This window comes from Sceloporus occidentalis, unplaced genomic scaffold, assembly GCF_023333645.1.
Source record: "Sceloporus occidentalis isolate IW3139 unplaced genomic scaffold, rSceOcc1.0.p SCAF_4, whole genome shotgun sequence".
Classification (NCBI taxonomy): Eukaryota; Metazoa; Chordata; class Lepidosauria; order Squamata; family Phrynosomatidae; genus Sceloporus; species Sceloporus occidentalis.
The window spans coordinates 169,107,921-169,121,446 of NW_028316984.1; the positions used below are offsets into that span (position 1 = coordinate 169,107,921).

The following is a 13,526-nucleotide window of genomic DNA, read 5'->3' on the forward strand; positions in this document are numbered from 1 at the left end:
TGCATAAAAACAACAATTAAAAATTAAAAACCCTGATATCCCTCTGTTGATCCTCAACCATCACTAAGATGGGGCCACGGGAGGAATAAGGGAATCAGGGAACCTGGGCCGGGATGGTTAATCTGGAAAGGCCTGTCGGAAGAGATCCGTCTTGACCGCTTTTTTAAAGCTGTCTAATGATGTTATCTGACGGATCTCATCCGGCAGGTCGTTCCAGAGTTTGGGGGCGACAGCAGAGAACGCCCTCTGGGAGGTCGCCGCAAGCCTAGATTTTAAAGGCTGTAGTAAGTTCTTCCCAGAGGACCGGAGAGCGCGGGGAGGATTGTATGGGAGGAGGCGGTCCCTGAGATAGCTTGGACCCAAGCCATTTAGGGCTTTAAATGGCTTGGGTCCAAGCTATCTCAGGGACCGCCTCCTCCCGTACAGATACACTAGATTTGAGTAAATACTGATATTTCTAAATTTAGTTAATTTCTATTTGCTAGACTACCAGTCTTCATCTAGTACAGCAGAACTTCAGATGGTGTTTCATCCTGTTTTCTTTGTCTTTTGGCCTTCACATTTTTAAAGAGAAGGGAGGAAACTGAGGCCTGGTAGAGACAGGCCCTGAAGGATGCCCTCATCACATGCGAGGGGCACCCCGCCCACACTCCTCTTGCATGTGATGAGGGCGTCCTCGCTGCATGGCGCCAAATAGACGGCATGTGTAGCGATGATGTCACTGCTGCGCAGCCTCCAGATGGACATGCTCGCACTGCCTCCAGCTGTTTGCAACGGTGCAAAAAGGAGCTGCTTTTTAGCGGTCTTTTTTTTTTTTTTTTTGCATAGCCGCGCAATTAGGTTACTGCAGCATGGCTATGCAGCAAAGAGAGGCAGCTGCCAGCCGCCTCTTCCTGGCACTCTGTACCGCGTCCAAGCAAAGCAAAAAGTGAGGGAAGAGGGAGAAAGACATCAGAAGACACACACTGAACAAAATTAGAAATGAGTCTGATGTAGTAGATTGGTGCCTGAAAAAGTTTCTCCTATACTGCCCCTTAAGATTAGAGTGTTTCATTTACCCTTTCATCCAGTTCCTGTTTCATTAGCTGGTATTTTCGCCTACATTTTACATTTTCTTCTTCTTTCTGGGTTAGCTCTTCTGTCAGCTTATCACATTCAATCTTCATTTTTTCCACCTGTCGACGATGAGCTTTTACCAAATTTCTTTCTTCTACAAGTTCTGCCTATTGAATATATGCAAAACAAAGAACAGAAGTATTTATTTATTTGTCTATTTATTTATTTCAAGGATTTATAAATAAAAACATAGTATACACATTATTTATTTCAAAGATTAAGTTTGCTTAAGGGAGAACTCAGTTAACCAAAGCCCAGAACAGACGGGCCTTTGCGGCGCCCTTGTCGCGTGCAAGGGCTGCCTGGTGGTCGGAGCGCCCACACGCCCAGCAATCCTTGCACGTGACGAGGACACCGCAGCTGCTGCGCACCCACAAGACTGGGCGCATAACAATGATGTCGCGGCTGCGCCGCTTCCAAACAGGGGGGCACAGCTGTGATGCCATCGCAACGTCTCTGGCACTTTGCTGCGTTACAGCAGCGCCAGAAAAAGGAGCTGCTTCCGAGCATTCCTTTTTTGCTCTGCAGGAGTGCTACGCAATTTGGTTGTTGCGGCGCTCCTGCAGAGCAAAGAGAGGCGCTGGGGAGGCTCCTCTTTCTGGCGATCTGTACCCTGCCGCAGTCTCTGACAAAGAAGCTCCTTTTTACAAAGTCTTTTTACAGTCCAGTCCAGCCAAGCCCCCAGTCTTCTTGTCTCCTGTATAGCTGGAAGGTGGCTTGTTATTGTTACTGATACAGCATTTGCATTGGAAAGTGAAGGAGGACTGAAGAAAGCACACTTTCACGGTTGGGTTGCAGAAATTAAGCTTCTTCTGGGAAAGAATGGAACTGTTCTGCAGGTGATCCTGCTGTAGTTGTGTGTGCTTATATACACCAGGCAAGGTAAATAGTTGCCTCCAGAATACCAACCATGTGTGAAAAGCAAAACCAAAAAAGAAGAGAACAGATTGGTTTGCTTCAACAGCTACTATGGCATGTCGAAAAATAGTGATCTACAAGATGAAAATCATAAGAAAAATTGAGGCTCTTGAGAGAAAAAAATTATCCCAGGGTTCACTTTGGAATAAGCTTTCAGTAGTCTCTGGAGTCTAGAAGGTCCAAAATGTTTTTGTTACTCATGCAAGCCTTACTTAACCTGTTTGTTTCATTTCACATAAGTATGATGTTAGTTTTCAATTTAAAAAATTGCTGGAACATGTTGAAATGTTCTTTTTTCTGTGCAGCAGGAACCTATCCCTATTCTGTACAAGTTATTTCTACAACCAGTACCAAAGCTTCTGTTAAAGAAGTAAAACCTAGAAACATATCTGCTTTGTTAACTGAGAGGTGAAGCAGACTGGTAGCCTGGAATGGTCTCTGGCTGCTCCAGCCCCGATCAGTCCCCAATTGGCTGGAGACCAGAGTGACAGCACAGTCCACTCTGAAAGTGGGCTGCCGTCATGGTTCCAAATGGACCGCCAGCAAGGAATGCTTTTTTCCATGCTCCTTCCGGCAGCCCCAGAGCCTCTTCCAGCCGATCCGGGGGCATTCTGGAATTTCATCTGCACTCTCAACAAAGTGAACACTGAGTATTAAAAGGAAGCTAATACTTATACTGTCTACTTAGTTGAAAGTTCAACCCACAACTCCAGAAATTTCTGGTAATAGCCCTGAAGAAGGCCAGCTGGTGACAAGGCTGAAATGTTAAGGGCTTTTAAAGATAATAAAGTTTGTGGACATAAGACTTTGTTTCCTTTTACTCTTCTACTATGCAGCAGAACAAACAAATGTTGTGGGATACCCATTTCTTTAAGAGTAAGCCATAGTTTTTCATGATCTACAACAGTGGTACCCAAACTTTGGTCCTCCATGTCATGCCTTGTTCCAAGTGTAGACTCTCATACAGTGAACCGGAAGGACAGGGGGGCACATGCCTTGTACAAACTATGATACAGACAGGGAAACAGGAGAACAGGTGGACATGACAGTGGTTCAGAGAGACAGTGACACTTCTCAGCAGCCACAACTCAGACACAGATTCAGTAATACCAACTGTAATGGGACACAGACAAAAGGGAGGGCTTGATACACTAAGAGTGTTTATATAGGAAATGCTCATTAACCAGGCAACAGTTGAAAGATCCTGCCATGACTTAAATAATCCAGCAACTCCTGCATGAGGTCATTTTTGACAAGTGACTTCTCAGGAAGAAGCAATACTCCTGTCTCTTGATTTGTGAAGACCTTTGGACCTTGCACTGTAAATTGATCATGCAACCAGTCACTTCCTTGGACTGACATCATGGCTTTCTTCCTGTACCCTACTGACTAGGACTGCCTAACCTCTGAGAACTGTAACTGACTGGTAAGATTCTGTTTACAAATGGATCTGCTACTGTCTCATCTCTAACAGACTTTGTTTAGTACTCTCCTCCTGGCTGGCCTAGAAGACAGGACACTTGAGTTATGTTGGAATTCCTCTCCCAGACACCCAAACTAGCTTGACTAACAGCAATTCTGACAGTCCAAAGCAAGTGGAGAACCAAAGTTTGAGAACCACTGATCTATACATTTAAAGGCTTTGCTATAATCTATAAAGCACAGACTGAGTTTTTTTGTAAAATTCTTTCAAAAATGCACCTCAGTCAGAATCTTGATCCCACCATCTGATCTTGGCTGGGCTGCCAGAGCAAAACATGAGGTAAACTAAAGTACATTTTGCACAAAGAAAATGATACAGTAGATCCATATGAGCACACAGTGGAAAAGGCTTACCTCCTTTATGGCAGAAAAACTGCTGCAATGACTATATTCTGGGGCACACATATACTCCATTTTTCAAAATAAAGCCAATCACTGCTTATCTTCTGAGGCCGCCATCCTAGCCTGAAACACAATCTTTTCCTTCCAGCTCATTACATGAAGAAGGGAGGGAAGTATTTAAACGATTTAGGGGGGAGAGGACTGCAATTATAGCGTCAGCTCCAAACTTGCGGATCTGTAGGCAGCCTTTTTTATCCTGTTCGATAAGTCCTCATTCTACAAGAAGGGGACCCAACAGCCAATAATAAAAAGCAAATAAAAGCAAACAAATAAACCCTGTACACCAGGATGAGAAAAGTCTGCCCCCTCAAGGCAGGTTTTGTAGCAATTCAAATTCACTGCCCCTCCCTGGCCATTGCAGGACAAAGACAGGCCTTTTCTACAACAGGAAGAGGCCCAGAAGTCAACTTCAGAGTCATTTCATTTTAGAAAAAAGGGCCCCCTTCAGCCTCAAATGACTGGGGGGGGGTGTCTAAAAACATGGCCAAATCCCCCCCACCCCTAGAGGGCATTGGGAGTATTTTGAGGCACCCACCCCCTGAATTATTTTTTATACGGGATGAAATCTTTTGGGGGTTTCAATGCAACCCCCTTAGCCCTACCCTTACAACAGCTGCCCACACATGCTGTAAATATTTGGAAAATCTTGTAAAAAGGCACACATCACACAACTGACACATTGAAACCACACTAGTAACAAACCAATTCCTCACAATCCATGTTTGTATACTGACATGTGCAGTCTATTACATACACCAGTTTTCTCCCATCTGTCAGGAAATGCTCATTTGCGAAAGCATTTTGTATGCAGGTACAGTATGATGCCATTATCTTCTCACTGTTGAAATTATTACAGAGAAAAGATCAAGGAATCCCTCCCATCTCAGCTCCCTGAGAATATCCTTGATGTTTTAGTTTGTTTGTTTTAAATGCCAGATTCTAGCCCTTATACAGTACTTGTGACAAAATGGTCAAAATAGTATAGGCAATATTGGCATCATTTCACAAGTAGAAAGAATGGATGGGTAAGATTTCTACATGCATGGGCAAGGCTTTAATGACCTGGATAATTTTTGTTCCCTTCCTGTTACAAGTAAAACAATAAATACGTTATGTAAACAATAGCTCCTGCATTTCCTGAGTACTTATTATCACAAAAAGGAAAAAGATGTCAATATGCATAAAGAAAGCAAGACTCAAAAAGGCCAGTGACAAGTAAAGACAACATGTGGTTTGAGCCACCATACCACACCTACGCAGCCTAAATACTCCGACGGCACCAGATCCTGTCTGATCTTTAAAGAACAATGAATACCAGGTGTTGTAGGCTGTATTTCAGACGAAGTAACTGAAAAACCATCTGTGAGTATTTCTTGCCTAAGAAAATCTTATGAAATTGATGGAGTCGCCATAAGTTAACAGACAATTGAAGGCACACACGCACCACACTTATCTGAGAAGTGCTTCGGCAGCTTCTCTTATTGTTATCTCATTTTAAACCTGAAGATTACATATTCAAGAGAAATTGAGAAACTCTCTTCATTGGCAGCTTGCTCAGCCACTTCACTGCCACAAAAACACAGACTGCTATCCAAAAGAGGGAAATGTCAACAATCCTCCCCAGATACCTTCAACATTCCAATGTGACTAGCTGCTTCCTCCTTTTCTTGACTGAACAACTCCATCATCTCTTGGACACGTTGGTCATGATTTGTTTTCACCCGCTGCAACTCTGACTGAAGTTCTGCCAGTTCCTGTTGGTGGACATCTCTCTCCAACTTCAGCTGCTTAGTGACAGCAGCCATCTCCTCTTGACTAGATTCCTGTTGCTTCTGGAGTTCTGTCAGGGTCTTGTGCATCTCCTTCTTTGATTTCTCCTCTTCTGCTACTCGGCTGGTTAACTCAGCCCGAATTCCACTCAGGTTTTTTATAACTGCTTGCATCTCTAACAGTCTTGCTTGTTCTTTTTCATGGATCATGTTAATAGTTGCAAGCTCCTCCTCTAAGTGTTGTTTATCTGTTTGTATCTGGCTCTGTGTTAGGCTCTGCTTTTGCAACTCACTGTTCAATTTATCTGCAGTTTCTCTGATATCCCTAATCTCTTGTTCAAGAGCTATCTGTTGTGATCTAGATTCATTGAGCTTTACTTCTCTACAATGCAACTCCTCCTCTTGTTTGGCTCTCTTCTCAAGAACATCAGTCAATTCCTTCTGAAGGCTTTCCATTTGGTGCATGGTAGAAAGAAGCTGACTCTTCAAGTCATCCTTTTCTTTAAGGGCCTACAATTCAAAAGGGGTAGGAGGTTAGATAGATAGATAGATAGATAGATAGATAGATAGATAGATAGATAGAGGATAAAAGGCTTCCCAAGAATCTAATCATGGTAGAGGTAGGCAACTTGTTGCCCTCCAAATATTCCTGACCTAGTCACAACAGCGATTGCTGCAGGCTGATGGGAGGTAATGTCCAACAAGATCTGGAGGCCCACAGGTTGCCCACCCTGTATTACGGGGAAATGGGAAATGACCAAAAAGAACCCTACTGAGTAAGTAGGACATCATCCCAAAGAGAATATCAATGGACGTTTCCATGTATTTTGCCACTATCTGAAGATCTCATCACTGAGCCATGACTGAAACAACTCAATGGCAAAGAGGAAGGGATATTAAATCACAGTAATGTAGACCCCAAGATGTCTAGGAGTAATATTCATCAAAGTAACACTTTCATTTATGGGATAGTACCTGAAAGCCACCCTAGAAATTGTGGGTGTGTACTTTCAGAGAAATTATTTAGATCCTAAAACAAACAAAATTAACTGAATTGTATCTAGCTATATTATTCAGTGATCTATATCCCTTTATTCAGACAAAGGCCTCAAAGATCTATAATAACACACAAACGCAGTAGCTTACCTTGTTAAGAACCTAGAGTACCTCCTAAACATGAAAAACCACTGCTTGGAAATGGAACACAGATGGGTTCTGTGGCAAATATAAACACACATATATATTTGCCACATGCAAAGTTGCCTATTGCTGGGTTAACTGAACAGCATTTGATATTTTTCATTCATTCTCATTGCATTCATTTCTTCTTATTTACTTATTTATAGAAGATCATGTTGTACTTAATGTCAGAAGTCACTCAAAGTGAATTATAGTTTTAAAAAAATTAAAATGACAAAGGATACTAATAATTCAAAATATACCAACTTTTAATGAGCTTTAACATTGATTTTGTGTGCTTCATTACGGTTTTTCATTTTTAATTATGGTAAACAGACCAATCAATTGTTTTTGTTGTTATGGACCATCAAGCTGGCTTCAATTTATGGCAACCCTGTGACTGTCAAACTCCCCAAGAGACCCCACTATTAATAGCCCTGCTCAGGTATTACAAAATCAGGGTCATAGTTCCTTTATTATGGCAATCTGACTTTGATATGGTCTTATTTTCCCACTGCCTTCTACTTTACTAAACTTTGGGCCCGAACAGACAGGCCAAAATAAAGCTGCTTTGCATCACTTTGGAGGTATGCTGTTTAAATGACACACATGTCTTAAGAGGCCAGAAGCCATGTCAAAGCCATGCTCCAATCTTAAGGACTGGAACGCAGCTTTAGTGCAGCTTCTGGCCTCTTAAAATGGGTGTGTCATTTAAACAGCATACCTCCAAAGTGGCCCAAAGCAGCTTTATTTTGGCCTGTCATTTCGAGCCCTTTATCATCTGTTACAGTGTGTCATGTGTTATAGGCCAGGCCTATTTTGGTTGCCAAGTCTGAGGGCTGGAAACATATATACAGAATATAACCTACAGAGTATAAGAAATCACAAAAATGTATGTGTCTGTTACTGGGAATAGAGAGACTGGCTAACACCAGGCAGAACAACTACTCAAAGGTGAATCAAGAGATGAGAGTTTCTACATTTTGTCACCATTGAGATAAGAGCAGATTTGACCACCCTTCTAGCAAGTTCAGTGGCTGAAGCAATCAAGATTTATTTTTTTTTTTTTTGGGGGGGGGGTCAGTCAAAAGCCAAGATCTAGCTCTCCACAGTTTCTTTATACTATCTCCAACTGGACCCAGAGTGACATCATATTTAAGATCTCTGTTTTGACTGGATAGCCAAACAAGGCACTGTTGGCACCTTTGTTTTGACAGGATAGCAGATAGCTGGGCAAAGTCTAGGGAGAAAATAAAAGAAACCAGGAGGAGATAGCAATCTGACTGCACTAACAGTCTTTACTGTATGATGAGAATGCTAAAAAAATATATTCCTCATAACTGATAAACTGTCCAGACATGCTAATAACATCCAAACAATGATACCTTTATTTGGCCAACCAAAATGCACAAATACATGTTGCAAGCTTTTGAAGTCACACTGGCTTCTTCATCAGGCAAACAGGAGGAAAAAATTGAAGATAGGCCTGCATTTTCTGTTTCTGGTTTTACTTCAGATGGTAGGGAGGGCTATCTGCAGGCTAGCACCTCTCCCTTTGGTCATGCAGTCACTGGTAAATTTTCAAAGTCAAGAAAATTTAATGTCTATTTCCAACTCAAAGAAGATGCTTCCTTGGAATCCAGCATGTCTTCTTCCTTTGTGAAGCCACAGGCTCCTATGTAGATAGAGAATACTGAATTTCTCAAGAAGTGTTCATGTTTTGCATCATGAAAACTTTATGTGGTGTAGAGGTTTTGGCTGACCCAACAAAGGTATCATTGTTTGGATGTTACTGGATTTGCTATATGGCCAACATGGCTACCCATAAATGTTTTTTGGTTGTCCACACATGCTGGTAAGAAAGAGAAGATCTTTATTCTCATCAAAGCTATGCTAAAGTAGATATATGGTGCATTATGACGGTAGTGGATGCCCATTAAGAATGTAAATGCTTTTACATTCAAAGATGCCTGTTTGGAGATATATAGTTCCTCAACAGATGATACATTATTTCTTCATGGATAAATGGCTAAGCTATACTGTTTAAGTTGGTAAAGTTCCTCTGTATATTAACTGTTAAAAAGCCAGTTAGAGAGAGAAAGAGAGATGGCCTTTATGAGAGGCCTTTATGAGAGTGTAACATCTTACTTGGCATATCCTGTAATGTAATGAATCTGTAACAACTTACATGTAATCCAATGTAATGTACTGTAATGAAAGCAAAGTACCAGGACATTGACATGTCTGTGTTTTCCCCTAAGGAGAATGTATATGTTTGTATATTTATGAGTGTACATAATAAATAGTCTAAAAGAATACAAATGAGCTTGCTCATTTTCCCATATAAATATCCTGGGGTCCCAAGATTTAAGAGTAATTAAGTAGAGTGTTGGTGTTAACTCTGCCTGTCTGGTTTTAATCACCATAACAAGTTGGATGCCTGGGTGGCCAGAAGGTGATATGAGGACCCCAGATAGGATCCACATTAGCTGGCAAATCGCAAAGGACTCTCAATCTAAAGAGACAGGGGTAGAGAATAGTGCCTGTTTCACAAGTCTTCTCATAGTATGTCCAAAGGATGATAATTTCAGTTTAGTCATTTTGATTTCTTGGAAGAGTTCAGGCTTAATTTGCTCTTGGCCCCATTTGTTTGTTTGTTTTGGCACTCCATGATATCTGCAGACTTTTCCTCTAGCTACATATTTTAAATTAGTTTATCCTTTTTCTGTAAGCTTTGTTCATTGTCCACCTTCTGTGTCCTTACATAGAAAACAGAAATACTATGACAACGATTATTGTAACTTAGATATTCAATTACGTATATGTATGTATATGTTTGTATATTTATGAGTGTACATAATAAATAGTCTAAAAGATTACAAAAGAGCTTGCTCATTTTCCCATATAAATATCCTGAGGTTCCAAGACTTTACAAGTCTTTACAAGTAAGGATTGTATCTAGTTTGTCCATAGCTGTCCTTCCAAGTCTTGTTCTTCTGTTGATTTCTTGACTATACTCTGCATTTTGATTTGAGACAAGAGTTAGAAAGTCTTAACTAACTCAATGTCTTTATCACACACTTTAAAATTATGTAAACCTGTGGCAATTATTTTTGTGTTCTTAATATTCAGCAGTAACCCTGCTTTTGCAATTTCTTCCTTCACTTTTGTCAATAATCCTTCCAAGTCTCTGCTGTTTTTGTAATATAAAGCTATGTGCATCACTGAAATTATAGCTGTTTCATCCTCCACTTTTCACACTTTCAGTTTCCACTTTAATCCTGCTTTCCATATATGTTCAGCATTTACTGTATATACTCATGTATAAGTCTAGAAATTTTAGTCAATAATTTACCCAAAAAACCTAGGTCGACTTATCCACAGCTCAGTGTAAATACTGTAGTTTAACTCTTATCACAAAAAAGGAACTATCCCTTCTCTGAGCAGAGTGGCAAAAGGTATCTCCCAGGACTACCTAAAGTACTGCCCCCCCCCCTACCCTCTGTGCCATGGCAAGGCTTCCGACCTTTTTGAGCACATGTGAGGAATAGGGCAGCGGTGGCACTTCTTTAGTGCTTCTCATCAAAAGTATTTTCCAACCTCAGGATCTCATCTTCTAGCTTCATTTTGGTTTTTCTCATTGTAACGTTTTCAAGATAAAAGACTTTCTGAAGTGGATTATCAGAGCCTTCTTCTAACACTAGTTAAAGTGCTATTGCTGTTGTCTGTAAGAGATCATCTGGCAATGTCACTTCCCACTACTGCTACTGCCCAACAGCTTTTTTTTCTGGAGCTGCTCCAGTCACCTCATCATTAGAATTAGCAGTTTCTTCTGTTGCAACTATTACCCCTGAAGAGGATAACTGTATCTCAGTCTGGTGCCTTCACTTTGAGCATTTTACCATGGATGATGCTACTAGAAATATAGACTCTTGATAGAGTTCAGTTTCCTGACAGTATTACTCTCAACCTCCCAGGCACACTCAGACTCTCCGATTGTGTTAAAGTGTGTATACAAGAGAGGAGAAAATCAATAAAACTTGTAAATAAATGAAGATTTCTATCTTCTTTTAATAAGCTTCTTTCCTGCCATATTGAATAGCTTCCCAGTTAATCATTTACATTCTAGCAACTCAATGTACTCCTCTGTACCCACAGTTAGCTTTATTCTCTATATTCTAGATGGAATGTTGCACCTCAGACGATTGAATATACAAGAATTATTTCAGGTTATAGGTTCCATTTGTACTAATACTTTATTTAGTCAGGCAGATTTTAAATCCCACTAAGCAGAACTTACTTTTGACAGATTGTACAGTAGGTGAATGATTAATTATAAGCCATACTGGCAATGAAATCCACCTACTTTTCAGATCTGGAATAATTTACATTTTAGCATTTGAAGGGCGTAAATGGCCTTTTGCTGTCAAAAATCATTCTTCATATATTGGTTGATTATTCTCAAATTGCAATGAAATACTTAATTACTGGTTTAAAACTTTTAGTTTTCTGATGGCCATCTGCCATATCTATCTTCCATATATGTTTTTACCTCTAGGGTAGGACTAATCTACTATTTTCATACTGTTCATTTTCCATCCATACTTATTACTGCATCAAAACTGCATCCTATTCAAGTCTTTTGAGGTTACCTTTCCTGTTGGGCTTCATTCATGTACATTTAATTGAAATACTAATTGCTAGTTTTAAATGCTAATTTTCTACCTGATTACTGGGGGGGAAATCACTAAATCACAAAACCAAAGTTTATAAAACATGAGCACTTTAGGGTGTTAATCTTGTACTGCTAGTGAACAAAGAATGTAACAAGACAGCCACAGTGGAAGATTAGGAATTCTCAAAGAATTCTAAACACTGTGCTGGAAAATCTATTTGTGTTAGACACAACCTTATTATACATACATTTAATAGTTGCTAGTTTGCATGTCTTTCCAAGAGTTTTGGCATAGTATGTGCTCATGTCATTTCCTGTTTGCTGGTTTTATCCAGACCCTCTATGAGTTTAGTCTGAGGTTGTTCATTCTCGTTTCTCTCTCTCTCCTCCATGTCAGAAGAGTACATGTTGTAGAACCTCTCACTATGAGATGTTATTAAAACATTAGCATTTATAAGTAAAGCTACTTAATGATTTTTTAATAAAGAAAAGCTAGCCTGGCTTTCTTTGCTAGACCTTTTATGTGTGGGGTGGTGATGAGGGACTAGTTGTTGTTCACCTGTTTGGAAATACTAAGTATTATGCTTGTGAGGCACATATTCCCCAATAATTTGAAGCTGTTAATCCATTTTATATCCAGAGAACTGTTAGTGACCATAAGATATTATTTTGTCATCAGGGAAACTGTATAGCTATTTCATGGGAAGATGCAGTTGAAAGCCATTGAAAACTTGTAAAAACAGTAAGCAAATGAGTACATGTAAAGCCAGTATGCAAATTCTTACATGTCAGTCCAGAGACACTGTGCCTCATCTGGAATACTATGTTCAGTTCTGCACACCTCTTTTGAAGGACATAAACAAGTTGAAAGGCAACAAAGATGATAAAGAGTTATGAAGAATAAAACCTATGAGGAAAGGTTGAAGGACCTGGCCTTGTTCAACTTGAAGAGAAGACTGAGGGGTGTCATGATTTCAGTTTTTAAATACTTCAAGGACTGTCACAGAGAGAAGGGGGCAGGCCTGCTCTCTGCTGCTACAGAGGTAAAGACCAGGTCTAATAGTCTGAAGTTCCAGGAGAGTGAATTTCAGTTTAACATTTGAAAGAACTTCTTGGTAGTGTTGGACCTGCTGGGATGCTTTGGAGATCATGCATGGAGGAAGAAGTTAGATTCAATGGCCCATGAGGCCCATTACTAATCTATGATTTTATTATTCTTTAGGGCAGATCCCCATACTTTATCTGAAAAAATGTTTGCGTTTGTAAATAATCATTTCCCATAGCGAGTATGTAAAACTTTGTTTACAAAAGTTTGTTTTCTCATAGCATCTACCAGAGCACTGTTGGAAACACAATACTAAACCAGATAACTGAACAATAGGCCTATTTTGAATAGATCACAATGTAGAAGAGGAATGTGTGCACATACACATCCTTAATCACACATATACATTCATCTGAGGATTCCAAGCGGATCAGGGTTCCCAACATCATCTACAGAAAGGTTGATTGAATCATATGAACATATTGTTGGCCATATATATAGTATATAGAACATATATAATTGGGCCCAGTAGCTAAATGCCTATACTGCAGCCACTCACTCACAAACCACAAAGTTGTGAGTTCAATACCAGCCAGAGGCTCAGAGTCAACTCAGCCTGGTATCTTTCTGAGGTCACTAAAATGAGTACCCAACTTGTTGGAGGCAATTAGGTTACACATTGTAAACCATTTAGAGGGGTACTTAAGTGCAGTGTTAAGCGGTATATAAATGAACTTGCTACTGCTATATATTGCAGTAGCTATCCTAGTGATGTTGTAGGCAGCACTATAAGGTATCCCTGGCCACTGATCATGTTAACTGTGGCTGATAGGAGCTGTAGTCTAAAACATCTGCAGAAGATCAGATTGCCTTAGCCTGCATTACATCTCTGCTATGTAACATACCAGGAGCAATATATCTATATATCACATAAAGTGGG

General features: G+C 40.1%; 1 protein-coding gene across 5 annotated transcripts in view; it reads right to left on the reverse strand.

Moving 5' to 3' along the window:
* CEP128 (centrosomal protein 128) overlaps positions 1-13,526 on the reverse strand; it is a 282,591-nt gene that overhangs the window by 170,749 nt on the left and 98,316 nt on the right. For 4 of the 5 annotated variants that reach the window (XM_089522329.1, XM_089522332.1, XM_089522331.1 and 1 more), the window contains 2 exons: positions 5,547-6,197; positions 1,059-1,223 (listed from right to left, as the gene is read on the reverse strand). In XM_089522329.1, coding sequence (XP_089378455.1) covers positions 1,059-1,223; positions 5,547-6,197 — 816 coding nt within the window. The remainder of the gene's footprint in view (positions 1-1,058; positions 1,224-5,546; positions 6,198-13,526) is intronic. The other variant, XM_089522333.1, reaches the window with a different exon arrangement.